General features: G+C 52.4%; 4 protein-coding genes across 4 annotated transcripts; 2 read left to right on the top strand and 2 right to left on the bottom strand.

The window, feature by feature from the left end:
* Nucleotides 1-443: 443 nt before the first annotated feature.
* On the top strand, nt 444-1583 carry CkaCkLH20_09202 (putative cytochrome c/c1 heme lyase; the record flags this gene model as incomplete). Its single annotated transcript, XM_038891917.1, has 3 exons — nt 444-518; nt 572-1254; nt 1313-1583. 3 exons carry the CDS (start codon nt 444-446, stop codon nt 1581-1583), a joined length of 1029 nt encoding a protein of 342 aa, XP_038742850.1.
* A 336-nt stretch (nt 1584-1919) lies between these two features.
* CkaCkLH20_09203 (uncharacterized protein) lies at nt 1920-2558 on the bottom strand (the record flags this gene model as incomplete). The annotated part of the gene is made up of 2 exons (XM_038891918.1): nt 1920-2440; nt 2507-2558. 2 exons carry the CDS (start codon nt 2556-2558, stop codon nt 1920-1922), a joined length of 573 nt encoding a protein of 190 aa, XP_038742851.1.
* Nucleotides 2559-8410: 5852 nt separating this feature from the next.
* On the top strand, nt 8411-8752 carry CkaCkLH20_09204 (uncharacterized protein; the record flags this gene model as incomplete). The annotated part of the gene is made up of 1 exon (XM_038891919.1): nt 8411-8752. The coding sequence occupies one exon, from the start codon at nt 8411-8413 to the stop codon at nt 8750-8752; it is 342 nt and encodes a 113-aa protein (XP_038742852.1).
* Nucleotides 8753-8931: 179 nt separating this feature from the next.
* On the bottom strand, nt 8932-10326 carry CkaCkLH20_09205 (uncharacterized protein; the record flags this gene model as incomplete). Its single annotated transcript, XM_038891920.1, has 1 exon — nt 8932-10326. One exon carries the CDS (start codon nt 10324-10326, stop codon nt 8932-8934), a length of 1395 nt encoding a protein of 464 aa, XP_038742853.1.
* Between the last annotated feature and the right edge of the window lie 7742 nt (nt 10327-18068).

Genomic DNA, 18068 nt, shown 5'->3' on the forward strand with positions numbered 1-18068 from the left:
CGTTCAGCAGTGTGGTGACGTAGCGATTTCGCTGGTGGAATTATCCGGAGAATTCTCGGGAAAACATGTGGCTGCCAGTCGATGACACTGGCAATTTATTTTTATTTCTTTTTCCATTCCGCCCACGCGGAAAGCCGGAGAGTGACAAAGTGAGTCGCGGGTCCTTCCGGCCAGCGCGCAGCGGGCAACTGGGACCGCTAAAAGTTTTTGGGCGCGCGTGCCAACCACTGCCGTCGCTGTCGATTACGATTACCACTTCAGAACCTGGAACCCACCTCACCAAGCCAAGCTTGTGCTCTTATCCGCGATATTTCTTATCCATTTTTTTTCTTCTCTACGATATCCCACCAAAGCGCTTTTTTCGCATTCCCTCTCGCGCCGAACTTCCTCTTGTACCATATTTTCCCTTACGAACTCTATTTAATCCTACACAAGTCTTTACAATGGGTTGGTTCTGGGCTGACGGACCTGCCACGGCTCCCGCCTCCGCGGCGCATCCTCATGCTGGGTCGCCTCCTGTACGCCTCCCCTCCATCGGAATGCCCTCGCACGTATGCTGACTCCATGCTAGCCCAGCTGCCCTATGCATAACAAGACTATGGACGCCCTCAACGCGACGCCGAAACCATCCGCCTGCCCCGTCCCTCACGATCAACGCAACGCCGCACCTCCTCCGCCTTCAGCATGCCCTGTCCCTCACGACCAGCGACACACCGCCGTTCCTCCCCCGTCGTCATGTCCCGTACCTCACGACCAGCCGAAGCCCGAGTCCAAGTCCATCCTCTCCCAGCTCAACCCCCTGAACTACATGTTCAAGGACCTTTCCCAGGACCGCGCCAAGAACCAGACCATGGCCCTTCCCACAGACCGAGAGCCCTCCACGATACCAAGGAGCACCGGCGACGGGAACTGGGAGTACCCCTCGCCCCAGCAAATGTACAACGCCCTGCTCCGCAAAGGCTACACCGACACCGACGTCACCGCCGTCGAGTCCATGGTATCCGTCCACAACGTGCTGAACGAAGGCGCCTGGGCCGAGATCGTCGGCTGGGAAGAGCGCTTCAACAAGGGGCTGTACAAGGGCTGGCAGGCGTGCAGCCGCGGCGAGAAGAATTCAGAGGAAATGGTCGAGAAGATGAAGGACGGCACGGAGGAGATACCAACGTTGATCCGCTTCCAAGGCAGGCCAAAGGACCTGACGCCCAAGGCTCGGATGATGCAGGTCCTCGGTGCGATCTATCCCGCCAAGTTCGAGTACGTCTGCCCCGTTTTCCCGCTACTTGTGTGTCCTAGTACTGACAACGAAACGCAGAACCGAACCCCCCTTCGACAGACACGATTGGTTCGTCTCCCGCAAGGTCGGCGGCACGACCAGGGAGATCCGATACGTCATCGACTACTACTCCGCCCCGAACGACGAGGACGACGAACCCGTCTTCCACCTCGACGTCCGCCCGGCCGTCGATTCTCCCCTCGTTGCCGCCGAGCGGCTGATCAGGTGGGGCGGCGACGTCTGGTGGAGGGCCTCCGGAGCCGAGGTGCGCGAGCAGGAGGCGCTCAAGGCGCAGCAGCAGAAGCAGTAGACCGGTCGAACAAAGACTCGGGACACCAGAAGCTTGATGGTTTGTGTATAGATCGCTTGAGAGGTGTGCTTGATGGGCAGGCGTTTTGATATGGTGCAATGGATGCGGTGCTCGGGATCAAGAAAAAGAAGCGGCGGTCTTCTCCTCTCTTCTCCACGTTTTAATTACAACTCACATGGCCTTGTATAGTATAACCGCGGATTGGGCGGCATGGATCACGTCTTTCTCGGTTCTCGACGATATTGAACGATTGAATAATGATTCAATTCCACATTACTTCCACTATTTGACCAGCCACATCCCCTTTTCGAATTACGTATTCTCCAGCGTCTTTCTCTACGTGAGCTTGGCAGCCAGGGCGGTGACCTGGTCGAGCAGGGCCTTGTCCTCCCGGCCGGCGTTCTTGGTGACCTTGTCGCGGAGGTGGTCGACCTGCTGGCCGGCGGCGGTGGGCGGGTTGCCCTGGGCGGTGGCGATGCGCTGTACCTGCATGGAGAGGAAGAACTTGGGGACCTTGATACCGAGGTTGCCGCCGACGGAGCGGATGCCGGCCTCGGTGGCGACGTAGGCGTCGAGCTGGTTCTGGAAGGTGGCCAGGTCGTTGGAGGCGAGCGGCTCCTTGGTCGCGAACTTGTCGAGGGCGAAGGCGAGCGGGGACTGGCCCTTGGCGTCGGCGAAGTTGATGGACGAGAAGGTCACGGCGCCGGCCTTGACGTCCGGCACGCCCGAGAGCGTCGTCTTGGAGGTGTCGCAGGTCACCTTGTTCTGGAGCGAGGTCACGGCGTCCGAGACCTCCTGGGGCAGGACGGTGTTGCCGACGATGAAGCAGGCGTTTTGGCGGGGGGCCAGTTGCGGGGCTGGCGGGAGCGTTTGTTAGTTCTCTCTCTTTGGGGATGTTCCTGTTGATGTTGGGAATGATTTACCTGCGAGAGCGGCACCGGCACCAGCGGCAAGGACGACGAAAGAGAGCTGCATCTTGATGGATTATAAAAAGTCTCGAGGAGTCTCTTAAAGAAGGGAACGTAGAAGTCGAATAGTCGAAGTCGTGGAATCGAAGAAGAAACGAAAAATTAGAACCTTGCCTGAAGGACCTCGAAAGAACGAATGGATACCGGAACAAAAAGTCACGATGTGTTGGGGAGAGGGACATGATCGGCTTTTAAGCATCACATCAGTTCCAGGGGTTTCTTGGCAAATAAGCATAGGGCCACGCTGATCGCGGGACCACCCCGGCACGAGTCTAAACATCGCCAAAACCTGCTCCAGATATTCAAGGGAGGCGAGAAGGTTTGTGGTGGTAGTGAGGTGGGCATCCTGGGGTTGGAGGCTCCTGACTCTCTGTCACCGACTCACCGTGAGCTCTTCTCAGTGATCAGAGAGAGCGTCGACTGGGATGCTGCGCCTTGTCAGCATTGAGCCAAATTCTTGGATGCTCGGATGATGGGTGCCGGGGGCAATGAAGGACGATGGGAAAGGCGAAGGAACCCGCGCGAAGCGTGGAAGGATGGATGGAAGTTCTACTCTTGGAGAGCAAAAGAGAGACTCTTGCTACAGGAACGGTCTCGAGAGCTTGTCGGTTGGTGCTGGATGCGGTAAGGCTGTCCCTGGCGGCCTGGATTTGAGCCGCGGCGGCGTTTGGCACTAGCGCGACGATGGCTTCTCTCTTTTTCCTGAGCCTCTCTTCCTTGCCGAATCGCTCGATTTCAACTGTCGTCTGAAGAGAGATGCGACGTGGTGGGGTTCAACTCTTCTTTTGCGCTGCTGCTCTTCGCTTCAGATCCGACGAGCCCCTGACCCCTGCCCCCCAGACGGTTTCAGGGGACGGAGCGACCAATCAGACCCGGGAACACGGGGATGATGTGTGTTGCAGAGTCGAAAATCCTCGGGGCGGGTGCGACGTCGTGGGACGGGCACAGCTCTCACGGGGGTTGTCTGTTTTTGGGTTCTTGGTTGTTTGGGTAAGGAGTGAAGTTTTGGCGGAATGGTGGGAAAGGTTCGAGCGATTGGCTTGGCCTCGGCAAGTCGGCCGGAACGGGGTTGATATTGAGACGTGAGCGACATATTGGTCCGCCTTTGGCTTCTTTCTCATTTCCCTTCTTTCTCGTAAAATGGATGATTGTATCATAAATCTCCGTGGAATCCATGCATGTCAGCGAGGTAATTCTGAGATGGTTTGTGCTTATTTTGAGGCTCGGTATCGGTCTTAGCATAAGGTTATTAAGATGTCTTGACTCCTGACGACGTGCCATCGTCGCAGACCGCTGAGGCTCGTCACGAATTCCCCCCCAGAACATGCTTGGCGGTGTCGCTCTCTTGGCGTGTAGAATGAAGATCGCCAAGGTAACTCTGGTGATCAGTCAACGATGCATACAACAGATCTGATATTATCTCCAAACCAAGATCTAGGTCAATTATGCCATCCGTCGAGAAACAATCAACCATTTTTCGTCATTCATTCTAGACTACAATGCACATTGCGAGCATCCGACTTTGGTCATGACCTTTCGGCTGCACCTTGCCTTCCCTTGGTGTGGGAACCTAACCTAAACCATCTATTACCACAACTCGAAAAGTAGCACCACTAGTCGAAGATGCATGGACCACAATGCTGGTGTTTTGGCCGATAACTTTCTCAGTACAGAATCTGCCACGATTTCCGAAAGTCGATTTAGTCCATGATATAAAAGAAGTCGCAAGCAACGTATCCGAGTACATCAACAAGTTGGAAGCCGCCTGTTGCACGCGCATTACCACTAATCCGTGGCCGCTGACGATCCTGGCCGAAGCGCCTGTTGTCAGGGTCTTCAACCTCTTCTTTCCCGCCAATGGCGCTGCCTATGGCTGGATTTCAGAAAACACATTTAGCGTCCCTCGAGTCGATGACAAGGCTTGTAGCATGATGGTGGACTTCGTTGACTGGCTCAGTAAGGAAACGTTCTACGAGTTCAGAAACTTCACGGATTTTCAGAAGAACAGGAGCCTTCTGTCTTGTATGAAGGGTCTTGTCCAGCTGTACTATTTTTCTGTTGCTTGTCAGAGCCTACTAGCGCCTGGAAAGCGAACGGACTAAAGCAGAACTGGTTGTGGAGGGCTCAACTTAAGCTCTTCTGTAAAGACCATGAATACCTTCGCAGAACTCTCCCGAAGTCTATGGAGAGTCGTCCTGTGCTTCCCAGCTGCTAATTCCATGTCATACATACTGATTTGTACTTCACAGACTCACCTACCACGAACACTTGTGACTTCCAGGTTAAGAACTACAAGCCACGCAATAAACTAAATGGTGACTTCCAGGTTGCCTTCTATAGTGAAACCTACCTTTCGCCATAACTCAGAAACCAGAAGCACCAAACACCCATGGACTATAATGCTCTGATGTTCGGCTTTTTTTCCTCAACGGTATCAATGGTGTTGCGATGCCAGTTTGTATATTAAGCTGGCTCCAGCACTGGAAAGAACTTCGCTACCGCTTTTCATCTTGAAAGGTCCGTTGAGGCGCTAATTTTCAAAACTGAAATCAAATAGAAAAGTCTATTCTACCTACTCCTGCGTCTCTAGACTTCGATACCCAGAAGGTCGGTAGCACTTCTCCGTCTAAGGCTCTTTCGTCCACCGTCTTTGGTATATTCCGGAACGAATACCACTTCAAGACGAATGTCTTGCTGCCTCGCATTGAAGCATTATCTTATCTTCGGATACAGGGTCAGGAATGAGCCCGGACATCCTCAAATATGCGGCCAACCGGTGGAGAAGAATTGAGGAGCAGGCATCTTACGCTGACCCTTGTTGGGCAACTCTCACGTCTTATATGGCATGTGTTTTCTCGCAATATGGCTCAAATTCCGCGTTCTGATTCAGCTCGTACTTCATTTACAACTAGCACGTCAATTTCAATAGGTCTGTCACACCGTTCACTCGAAGATACAAGTACATATAAGAAATGAGGGCGAGGGAGACCAACCAAACGACAGTATCTCTTTAGCCGTCTTCTCGCAATGTAGACTTGCTCCCGCCCTCAGGCTCGGCCCGCGACCTGTTTGCGACTTGCTGTTTCATGCAGCCAGCCTACCTGGGGCTTTCGGAGTCACCATCTTTTCTGTGATAATCTAGAAATAATACTTCAAAAATGGAGATACTGGACGTTCTCGAGTACGTTCATTCGAGAAAGCGTTGACTAGACAGACCTCATATCAGATCACTGCGAACCCACTACCGCTAACTTATTGAGCCACCCGCCGGAACTTCAAGGACGTCCTAAACAATGGAAGAACCCCTCTCAATGGAGACACGGCCACTGTTTATTACACCTGTTCGACTATATAGTCCTGCAAAGGTTGAGAATCCCAAAGATGGCAGTCTATGTCCGCCAGACGACTTCCTGCCCGCTTGTGAGTTTAATCTCTATCAATTGGCATGATGCAAGCCTCCAGAGTTCGAATAAATTAAAAAGGGAAGAAGGGTATCGAGATGAACAAGAACCAACCATGGATCCTTCACCTTGGGAGACTCGCTATCCATCGTGGAAACTGGTGGTGTGAGATGTAAAGAGAAGACAGCGAATCGTTAGCCGATCCTCAAGGGTAAATAGCCGCAATGCCAACCAACCCCACGTACCTGCTTTAGTTTATTCAAGTAAACAATACCTTGGAAACGAAGAAAACCACGAGAGAAGATATACAGAGTCAATTAGCTTGGATCTGATGGTTAGAGGAATGCCGCTGTCATCACAACACGACACAGTAACCAATCGATGCATGATGCATGTACTTCAATCCATCGCCTACTGTAAACGTTACTACAGTGTAGCAAACCAATAAAAAAGTCATTAATGTATGCCGAAACAACCAGACACACATTCAATGTTGTGGCTATCTTCCATGGCTAGGTGTGGTTTGTATCACTCTATGTCACATCTACGGGCTGTATGCGTAAGTCAGTTCGTATACTATTTCCAGCACAGCAATCAGCACCTTCAAAGCCCATTTCATGCGTATGTACCAATTTACTCCAGTGCGAATACTTCGGAGATAAAGCAGAGCAGCGGAGAACAATGGAGTTGCGACTCGACATGAACTCAATACAAAATACATTGTTCCCTCCCAGGCTCCTACTTGGAAGCGACTTTATCAGTCATCAGACTGGAATTTGCTATTGAACACCCCCCCAAAAGTTCCAAGATGGATTGGCCTTGACAAGAAAAAGGCAATCGATTGTGGAAAGTTGATAATTTATAGGACAGCTAGATGGCTGCTTGAGATGTCGCCCGACTTCCTTGAGGGATGCGAGACGTCACCCTCAGTGACATACATAGCCCAGCTCATATGACGGGTTACCCATCTTTAGCAGTAAAGCAACCAAGAAACCACATCATTGCGCCAAAAATTCTTAATCAATGAAACAAAATCATGTGATCAAACTTCCTCGATTCGTTTCTTTCAATACAACATCGCCGCATCCCTAATCAAGGCGTTCTTTGCCCCTCCCATTCACCGCTACCACTATACTTCTTTGCCCCATTCACCGCTCTCTACACCGTACCTCAGTCTACCACACTCTTTAAGCCCCACGGCTGCCTCACTTCATACCCTTTATACAGATACCGAGAGCCAAGACCATTTCCAACCAATCCCCTTTCCCTCTCGATTGCGAACAAGGGGGTCGCTGCACGACATCAAAGACCGCTGTTCAGAACCCTCCAAAAGGCATCCTGACCGCACGGGCCACCCGTAGGCAGATGGGCCCCACACGCATCGCGAACACTGCGAACAGCTTCTTTGTCTTCGAGGTCATGCCCTCTGGCTGAGCCTCCGAGGCGATTCGAACAATGGTTTTTTACCAAAAGTCTTCGAGGATGGGATATATCTGCAGCGGGAAACGTCCCGAGAGAAAAGTTGTCATGAACAGCATTCATTCTCATCCATATCCTTGATATCAAGTCAAGACTCTAGAACAGTTTCCTCACCAGAACAGAACACCCCGTCTAAAACATCCTCCGACTCGAACAAGACTGTGCAAGTCAACTCGCCTCACAATGTGCTACCAAGTCCACACGCACACGATGTCATGCGACGTCCGGCCCATCATCTCCTCTGCAAGAACACACTACGTCAACCCGTACGAGACACCGTCGAACTGCTCCTGTCCGGTCCCGCGGTCGTCTCACTCGAAGAGCTGCCGGTCCCACGGGTGTTGTCAGTTATCGAGTACCCTCTACAGGTGCCGTCTCAGGTGCCGTCGGCCGACGCATTACCACCGATACGTCTGCGACCATTCGAGTTCCACCTCTTCCGGGCAATACTACACCTCGCGCCGCGGCTCACATTCCTACTCTCGACCACCGACTCCGATTCCCTCCCGAACGCCATGGCGAAGCCTCCACATCTTTGATCGCGATCCGGATTTCCAAACTGCGGAGTCATCCGACTTTCAATTCGCCATCTCGGAGCTGCTCGACATCGGGCGCGTCGTCCTCCACGCCGAGACTGAGCTGGAGAAGGGGCGGCTCAGAATCGAGAGAGAGCAGTCTCGGCATCGGAAGTCGCACGGCGCAGGTTGTTCGCAAGGTGCGGATGTGTGGCAGTGTGGGTGGTCGAAGAGTATCGCGATGATGGTTTCCCAGAGGGATGATCTCAAGTTGAGCGGGGAGATGCTGGGAGATTGCTGGATCAAGTACGTCGGCTTGGTGAGGAAGTACGAGAAACAGGGAGACAGAAGGGTTAGCGGGATCGTTGAGGTGCCGGGGAAGAGCGAGATGAGTCAACAGAGTCCGCGCCGCAGCGAGGAGTATTATCGATGGGTGACGGGCCAGCAGAGTCCGCGCCGCAGCCATGAATATCATCGAAGCGAGGATCTTCGGTATGGAAGTCGCCATCGGAGTGAAGAACGCCACCAAAGCCGTGATCGCTGCCGGAGTGAAAGGCGCCATCGAAGTGAGGAGCGCATTCGAGTGGAAGAGGAGAAGCCATATGGTTATGTGCGGCGAGAGACCTGGGGCGTTGGAGGCGGTTCCGGCAGAGAGTCCAGGAGAGGACGTGAGCGACGACATTCGACCCGAGAGTATGTCATTGAAGAAGGCCGACTTCGTCAAGAGCCGTCGAGCGCGGGATGCTACCGCAGCTGGTGGCGCCTCTAACGTGAGGTACGGCGTTACGAGGAGGTTCCGAGATTGACGATCGTATCCCAGGCGCGGGCGCCGGCTAGAGAAAATGGGTTGATTATATATGACTGTATCTAAATGCATGATATCTCTAATGCTTTGACCGCTTCATTTATGCAAGACCCGCCGAACTCCGAACATGCTGGCTGCGAGTGGAAGACAAACGGATATGTTCATTGGGTTCCCAACCATCTAATAGACGAGCTTGAAATCAACGTCCGAATTTCCGACGACAAGGGTGTCTGGCAAGGGAAGTTGCGCGTAGAAGGGGTTGGGACGGAAAGTCACTTCTTTCAAACGCGGTAGGATGTCCTTGCTGCCGAAGACGAGCTTGCGCAGTGTATCCTGAATACAGCTCTCGTAGCTCTTGCGGTCCGCAGCCGACAGCTTGTCAATCTCGACGTCGTGCCATAGTTCTGCTAGGTCGAGAATCTCAACCGACGGCGGCAGGCTTTGGCGGATGTCGATCTTGTCCATCTTCCGAGGGTGACCGAAGAGAATCCCGATATCCAGCTTCACGTTCCGTAGACTCTTCATTTTCGGGAGGCACGTGAGAGTTCCGTCCCCACCAACATGCTGCGAGAAGTTGGCAGCAAGGATGCCCTCAAAAGAGAAGGTCTCCAGCGTATCGGCGACCAGGGAAAGGGCTGTGTTGAGGTTGTGCTCGCCGTCGGCTGGCTGGTCGGACACGCCAGAAGGACCCATCTCGAGGAGCTTGAGATTGGGACACAGGGCGCAGACGGCGTGCCAGCCTTGCCCCCACATACTGCTGCGTACAAGTCTGACCTCCTCGACGTGCTTCCAACTGCCATCGTCGCCCCATCCATCACCGGCTGGAAGAACGGCAGGTCGAAAGTGGGCAGAGCCGAGTTCAACCGCACGAAGGTTGGGCAGCCGAAGAAGACAAGGTAGTTCGCGACGGGGCCAGAAACTGGCTCCCGGAAAGTCGGGCATGGGTTCCAACATGATGCGGGTGAGTGAGTTCAGGACGCGAGGACATCCTTCGACCGTCTCGATATCCGGGGTGAGGATATCCTTGAGCTTCTGATACTCGCCGGCTGCGAAGGGCATACGCATGTGCAGGGTGCGCAAGTTTGGCGTCGAGTAGAGAACGAGGGCGAAAACGATTTGGGCAACATCGAGGTCGCTGTTCGCATCGCGAACGAAAGTTTTGATGCGGTCGGGAAACTGGGGTGAGTCTGCCACCAGTCGACGCCAGTTGGTGCGCTTGTACGGGCAAAGAACATCGGTTGGGTAGTGATCGCTGCCGAGGCATGAGACGTATGAGAGAATGCGCATGTTGGCGCCGAGTTCTGGACGCTCAAGTAGCGTCTGGAGTAGCGACTGAAGACGTGACCGACCCCAGAGATAGACTGTCTGGTACAGCGAGGGAATAGCGAGGTCCGAAAGCCGGCGGCAGACAAAGGCGAGGCGGTAAAGGGCGACGCGATTACTGACGACAACGCCATCTGGGTCGGTGTACGCGGTGAAAGGAATATCCAGTCCATCGAGGGGCGGCGTCAAGTGGCCGACGATCTGCAGCAGAACCTCATCGGGGAGGGATAGCAGTTGCGAATTTGAAGCCATGGTGAGCGGGTGGAATGAGAACGTCGGGGTATCGTGCGATCGAAAGAAGGACAGGCAGGTGAGATATTAGATCTTGATTAGGCGGTGTCGTATGCAAGAATGAGACAGTCGGTCTGTCACCTGTGCAACAAGTGCAACAGAGTTTTGCACAATACGTGTGCCCAGGCTTGTCTTAGCCAACGGGGGATTCGTGGGGGAGGCTGAGGAGACGAGATGCGAGGTGGTGACCCTTATGTAAAGCAGTGGTCGAGCTTGGCGCAGGTTCAGGTTCAGCGACAGATGCCAACGCAAAAGGGATGCAGGGTTGGGCGAGGGAGAAGGGAAGTGGACGACGGAGGAGAAGAGGAGAAGAAGATGAGACGGGCTCGTGGCTCAGCAAGATTCCCCCAGGTTTTTGCCCCGTTGCGCTCCACACACACGCTTCTGCAGACTGCCGGTGACAACGATGCCCCTTTGAAGATCCGAATGCGGCGGACAGAGCCAGGAAGTCGGGAAGACGAGACTGGGCTCGCGATGTTGCGGAAGCGGAAAAAGGAGAGGGCAGGTGCAGGTGCAGGAGGACCTGGAATTCGAGATGGATCTTCGGGGTAAAAACGGGTGTGGGTGGCATTCCATCTTATTGACTTGGGCCGTGCCGGGCCAGAATTTTCCTTTCCCTGTCTCCCAGTGTCATCCGTCCCCGTCAAAATTCGTGGTCCCTTGATCCCGTCTGCGGTGGGATTTTTCTGTAGTACGTAGTGTACTTGGTACTCTGTACTCTTTATCTGCACTCCGCATTCGATGCTGCGGCCCAGGCATGGTGTTGAATGTCTTGGATGCAATGTACCTGGCACATCTCAGCCCCCAATACCGCCGGTCTGTTGTTACTGGAAGGAATCGACCATGCGTATGGCGATGCCGGCGTCGAGGCCCTCCGATTCTTCACGGCATAATACGGGTAAGTAGGGTGGTATTTTCGATATGACGTTGCCGGAGGCACTCCCGCTCTTCGGCTATCCAGGCTGGGCGTGCTGGGCTCCCTGTTGACGGTGTTGTTTTGCCTGCGACCCTGACTTTGGCGACTGAGGTGCGACGGGATTGCAAATGCGCAGCCAAGGTCGGGTCATGTGGCGGATGCCTGCGAACGAGCCGATCGGGAGGCCATACCCGAAGTACAAAGTGTCCGCACCTTGGGGAGAATTGTCGGTTGGATGAATCAGAGGTGCAGTTTGGACACTGGAGTCACCGAGGGATGGAAGCAATGGCGACAGGAGAACAAGAAAAAAGAATAAAAAACGATAGGGTGGGGTGCATAAATGGGTCTGGTATCAACTCCACCACTCACAGGGCTGCAAGCGAATAATTGGCGGATGTGATTGGTCCTCCTTGCCTCTTCAGCTTCTGTGCTGCTTGCTCCTACCCCCTTCAGGTTCACTCGGAAAGTCGAATCTGACATCGTGACTGGCTGCGAATTTGGACTTGGTGTCTTTCGGCGTGTCTCGCCCACCCTTCCAACACAAGTTGCAGGCGGTTGCAGTCGCATTAAACGTGGGGAGAATGGCAACTCACAAGAAGCAGCAAACTGCAGGTGGCATCTTCCAAGTGCGGCCGCCAACCCTGGTTACAATGGAAGTGCCAACAACGACAGAAATCATCCAATATCAAAATTTCCACGAGGAAGTGCTTGCCAAGAAGAAACAGCACACGACAAAGTTGACGGCGCAGCCAAGACTTCTCATGGGAAATGATCCAATTTATCACGCAATGGCAATCTAGATCGGCGTGTTTGTTTACAATCTGGCTGGGTCATGCATGTCATGTCGGCGCTGTGTTCTGTGAGCCTGTGAGGAAAAGGTGCGAAGGACAGGACTTCTCAGCTTACATAATATCAGCGAGAACGCACAGACCTTCATCTGACAGGCCTAAGACCCCACCGCTCGCGTGCCTCTAAGCCTCAGGCAATCATACTTCCAGACATTACAACCACCAAGGCATCTATTTCCCAAAATGTCCTCCTGCGTCCTCCTCTCACACTTCTTACAGATCGCCCAGGGACTCCCCAGCTTTCACTGACAACATGAATCCCCCGATCCGAAAGATCACACCACTTTTCCGGGCTCTTACGGACAACCCTTAACAGGGATCCCCACGGATAAGACTTCACCGATAGCCATCCTTGGCCCTGCCGACCGCTTCACTGGATTTCGCCTCAACGACATGCCCTCCAGGAGCCCATACGCCGTCGATTCGACACACTTTTGCCATTGACTGCGACCCTTCTGAGTCTAACTGCGACAGAAGCGACGCGCATCCATCCAACCGCGGCATCTTTGAGTTGCCAGCCCATGTGTCGTCGTGAAACTTGGGACCAGCTGATCCCTCGACAGGAGCTTGTTTCTTCGTCTGGTCGTCGATTTCTGCAGCCGGCTTCTCGCGCTTAGACAACATGACACTGTCGGCTGGCATCCGCTGAAAGAATCATTATCGAGTCCGACTTCGCAGCACCGTATTGTCCTTGGCCAATCGCAAGTGCAGGCTCGGCTCCGAGTCCTTCCTCGTCGGCAAACAGGCCCAGCGAATCGGCCATCAGTTGATTTGACACATGCGAGGCAAATGCTCCAAAGCTACATATCTTGTCTTCGACATGGCTGCAAATCTGACAAGTGTGACTCACCTAAAAGGACAGAAACATTCACAGTGCGCATTTACGATCCCGGCGAAGATGCGAAACGGAAATTAAACCTCCTGGGCCACAATACGCAGAGCGTAAAGTCTCGCTAGTGGCGATGACTTTCGTTTTTCTCTTCCTACCTGCACTCAAGCTCTGTCTGAGAGGATTGCCGCGCGCAGGGCTTGAATGAAGAAGCCATGAACTAGGGTCAAAACGTAATAGTTGTCGGACTGCAGGTTATCAGTGCAAGATGATAACTGCCTGCCATTCTAGTCTTGTTGCCTTGGCTAGTGTGTGGTTAGACGGACTGCCTCCTGAGGCTGGCAGTGGGAAGATTCATTCCTTCCGAGGACTAGGCGCTCGGGGGAGACATCTGATGCTCTGGAGAGGACTTTGCTTGCCGAGTCGAGCCGCCGGAAGTCATGGTGATTCGTGAACACTGAGAAAGAAGCCATACGGAGTTGTATGGAAGCTTCACGACGTCTCCCGACCGTCGGTCTGTCTGCCACTGACCCGGATCCGTAACGGCTTGACTCTAGACTTTTTGGATGTCCGGTGAGATGCTGGCAACTGACTCGACGACTAAGATCGTGTCGGGGGTTCGGTAAGCCTGGGCATAATCGCCGGACTGGGCACGGAGAGAGCACCGGCAGGTCGGGTCACAAGAGCCAAGCTTGAGAATCCTGGATCATCCGACTGACGTCGACTTGTCTTGCGATATCGAAGAATATTAGAATAAGCATGTCGCCGTTGTTGGAAAGACAGAATCCAGTAGTATGTCGATTTTGCTTTCATTGGCCGAGGCATCTTGACTGGTCATCACGTCTACGTAGGAACTCGTACTCAATACCACAATGGATCGCGGTTATGCTAGTCAAGACTTGATGTAGGCCGATGGAGTTGTTCAACTCATGATGAGTAAAGATATCTGCCAACACATCCAATCAGTGGGCGAACGCATCCAAGATCGGCGAGTCTTATTGACTTGGTATCAAGCTGTTTTCGAAACACCACTTGTCTTCAAGCAATCGAGACTTGCTTCTATTGAGTTCATGCCATTGAAATCCAGACTCTAGTAGGGTACTCGTCATCGGAGGCAGCAGTAGCCATGAACAAAGATTTTGGGTTCAACCTTCGACGTGAGGTGAGATGAACGGTCTCCTAGGGTCCCAGACCCGGCCGCATACTCTCTCCAGCCAGAAATGACTGCTGGAACTTCGACACGAGAAGACTTCGGGGCCTGTTCTCTCACACACAAAATGACCATAGCGTCCCCAATAGCAAGCTGCTTGTAGATTCCTCTTCCAGCGGCGTCTTAAACTTGTTACCCGTCAGTCGTCATCCAATTCCGGAAGGAGCCTCACTACGAACCTCCGCCTGTGCAAAAAGGATATCGGAGGTCTAGTAATCTTCTAACTCGACTACTGAACATTTCCGAATCATGGCGATTTAGTCAAAACCAAGTCTCACGTTCCCTAGCTTTCACCACCCAAAGGGCTACGGGATCTACTTAAGTAGTGACTGAGGCACGGAACCTTTGATAACTGACGGGATGAGCATTCTGTACGAGACTCCCATAGCGAGATTCCTCTAACCTAACTAATCAACCACAATCCTGCTACACCTTAGGAGGTTTGATTGAGATTTCAATGTTTGTAGTCCAGTCGTGCAAGCAAGAAAGTAGAAGCCTCGCAAGATGCGTACCTCTCAAGGCAAGAAATTCACCACACATTCGGTCTAGCATGCTACTGCTGGACTTCATGATGATGTATACAATGGAAGAATGTGAATCCTTCTCAGAAGGATAGGAATAAGTGAAAGCGTCAGAGGAGATAGCTAGTATGTGAGCCTTTCGAGGCTCGTAGCGCTGCTCGGAAGAAAGAGGTATACTCGCATGGTGCTTAGCACGGCGAGTATGCAAAATATTCTTCGTCGCTCTCAGAGACATTTCAGCTGCGGCTTACCAATTCAATAGGACTCGTATGGAACATAAATATGCTGCTTGATCGCCGAACAGCCACTTCGTCGTTCCGGAACTTACCTACGAGGGATCATGTTATAACTTTTAGAAGTATCTGTGGCTCAGCCTTTTAACTCTTATACCTTAAGATTCGCAAGGACTCAACACCAGTTTGGCGTGATATGTACAGATAAGAAAACTATGTTTATACCTTTTCAAGCAAGTAGCAACATGTCATCTGGCAGATTGACTGGGCTTGCATTACTCTCACCATAGTAGCAGTGCAATCTCGATACCGGAGCCCCAAGATCTCAGACCGTAGATCAGGCGTGTATCATTATCTCGAATCTCTAGAACTCCGGCCTAATTCTATGTCTAGAAATTCATTTTTGAACAAATCACCGTAAGGCCAAAATTTAATGACAACAGCAATTTGCATACATATCATTGTTGAATCCTCCTTTCACAAGGGCCTCCTATCTATAGCTCCGGAAGGGAAGGGCATTGCTGAACCAAATATATTTAAAAAGGATTTTCACTTTTCGAAAGCCATGCAACTATTATGCAATTGATGAGATCAACTAATGCACGGAATGGAGAAATATAACGGGCGAGAAGCAATTGCAACTCCTTGCACTTAGGCAGATTAGATACTGAGAAAAAGTCGAACTCTTAAGGGCTTATTGAAATGAAGCTTGCTGCTAACTACTTGCGGCCTAGAATAATTATCTACTTACTAGATTTAATGATTCTAGATGATCTCATATCTAGATTCTTTGAAACTCATGCTGAAGTATTATATGTCCTGAGAAAGACGGCAATTTTCCAGTGACGCCTACCAACTTGACTTTGCCAGTGTCAATTGGTTTTGGCTATTTGAACGACTACAAGGTTAGCATCAAGATATGGGACGCCAAAGGGCAGCTATTTCAGTCTCCAGGACGCCTGAGCACCAGGCATTGCAGTTGGGAAAGGGCCCCGGAGAGCAGAGTGGGACGTGGGAGAAATGCCTATGACTTTTACAGTGACACTATTAGTCAAGGGTGGTTTGGAATCTTTAGTTCTGATTTGGACGTACCATAGATTCATGTTGAGGTCTAGGGCACAGCAAATGATTGGACCGCTCCTATCGCGGCAGTTGTGTTACCCTCAAGGATGGGGTCACACATGCACCAATAAGTGCAAGGTTTTCGTAAGTCTATGACTTCAACGGTGCTCTTCTCGGTGTGGCTCTTGCAACCTCCTCAAGACCATGTTGTCGAATACCGGGAAATGTTCAACAGAACGTTGCACTCAGCAGAATGCGGACCAGACGTGTTCCTATTGGATTGGCCATCTCAAAATCCAAGAATGTGAAAGCGGGAATTTCGTGCAGATAGCGCGTTGCCGTCAATCCTGCTGCAGCCTATGAAGATGCACGTATCCAAAAGGGCCAAAGTTAATTAATGATGTTTTTCCAGTTATAGCCAAGGATATGTAGATCGGAGACCTGGAGATTCCGGCCCCGATGGTCGTGAAGAAGTTGCCACTCAACATGAACGTGTCAGGAGTTGCTTTGCTCAACACACACGTGAACCCGCCGTCATAGACTTCAGCCGACACAACTCCAAATACGACATCAAAATTGTGACGAGAGTCTTGGCTCTGCGTGATGGTGATCGAGTTCTAGAAACAACATCGAACCACAGGTCTCATGCACGTCCTGCTTCCGGCAGGCGGGACTATCCGTAAACGAAACGTGGCTGGCAAATCGAACGTGTTGATCAAAACAGGGATTTGGATGGATCATCGCCTGCCATTGGCTACTGTAGGAAACACGCGCAGGGTGGTGGAGGTTATGTGATGGCCAAGTTTTCGTCACATCATAATGGCCGGATATGTTCGAAACGACGAGGGCGGCGAGTCGTTCGTTAGTCAAACGTCAGCCAGGATGACAAGTTCCACGACCCCGAGACCTCTCAAGTTTGGGAGGGAGTGGGTATTCTTCTCAAGTTCTCACCGAGAATGGGGCAATGAAATGTGATATCCATTCCCGGTCGACATATACTGTCATGTAAATGGGACAGGCGGTCTGCCAATACTTGGAAAAGTCATGCTTCGTCAGCGGACATGAATTCAGAAATATGACAAAATTCTGGCTCCGACCCGAGAGAGGGGGTACGTCCGTATTTGCGGGCTTTTTAGCCTCGAAGACAACAGATGACTTGGATCGGAGCCGGGCACGGGTGTGGCAGCCCACTACCCAGACCAAATACAGAGAAGTCCCAAGCCCAACCGGACGAGAAGCCCGGAAACACCGGGTTGGCGCCGTTGTGCTTTGTCTCACTCAGGATTCCAAGAACGCCGTGGCGCCGCACGGCGGCTACCTTTGTCCCCGTTGAGGACGCAACATCAACGCCGGGCCCAGACCGAGTGCCACCGACCCGCCGCGTACCGATAGGACGGGTCATATGAATTTGATGTTACGTTTGTGGGCTCGCCTCGCCCAAGTACCGTGATTGCGGTGTCCACTACGTCCCAGTCGCGTTCCCGAGGATTGCCAAAGACGACATCCTCGGCCAATCTAAGACAATCGATAAAATAAACCCAGAGAGCCAGATTCCCCTTGTCGCGGGGCCGTCCCCGCTGAAGATATTGCATACCCCGCTCAACTCCCGAGGGTCTCATGACGAGAACAAGGAAAGCCCTCGTTGCGACGTCGCGCTACTGCACGCTTGGCAAGGTCAATCCACCGCAGCCGAACCTCACAATTGGGTTCGCCAAAGGGGGGGCTAAGGATCGCGTCCAGCTGGCCGGGTTCGCAAAGTACGGACGTAGGGTGACCGATCCATTAGCTCGGTGTTAGGCCCGGTTCTATTCCTCTTCCATCAGGGCTGGACCTCATGTAAGGGTTGTCCTGATTTCTCGAGTGTTGACGGCGGCGGCCATGGGGGAAGACCGTCTAGAGTGAGAGGAACAGGTAGACCGGACCCTGCCACACCCTCCTCGCCTCTCGGTCTCGTCTTTAGAAGGGCCGCCATCCCGTAGTCTCATTGTCTGTGCGAGACTAGAGGAGGACTTGTGGTAGGCCTTAAGACTCCGCCGTTTTCCCCCGTCGTCCCATCAGCGGTAGATTGCGCTTTCCACTACCCT

The sequence above is a fragment of the Colletotrichum karsti genome (genome assembly GCF_011947395.1).
Source record: "Colletotrichum karsti strain CkLH20 chromosome Unknown Scaffold32, whole genome shotgun sequence".
Classification (NCBI taxonomy): domain Eukaryota; kingdom Fungi; phylum Ascomycota; class Sordariomycetes; order Glomerellales; family Glomerellaceae; genus Colletotrichum; species Colletotrichum karsti.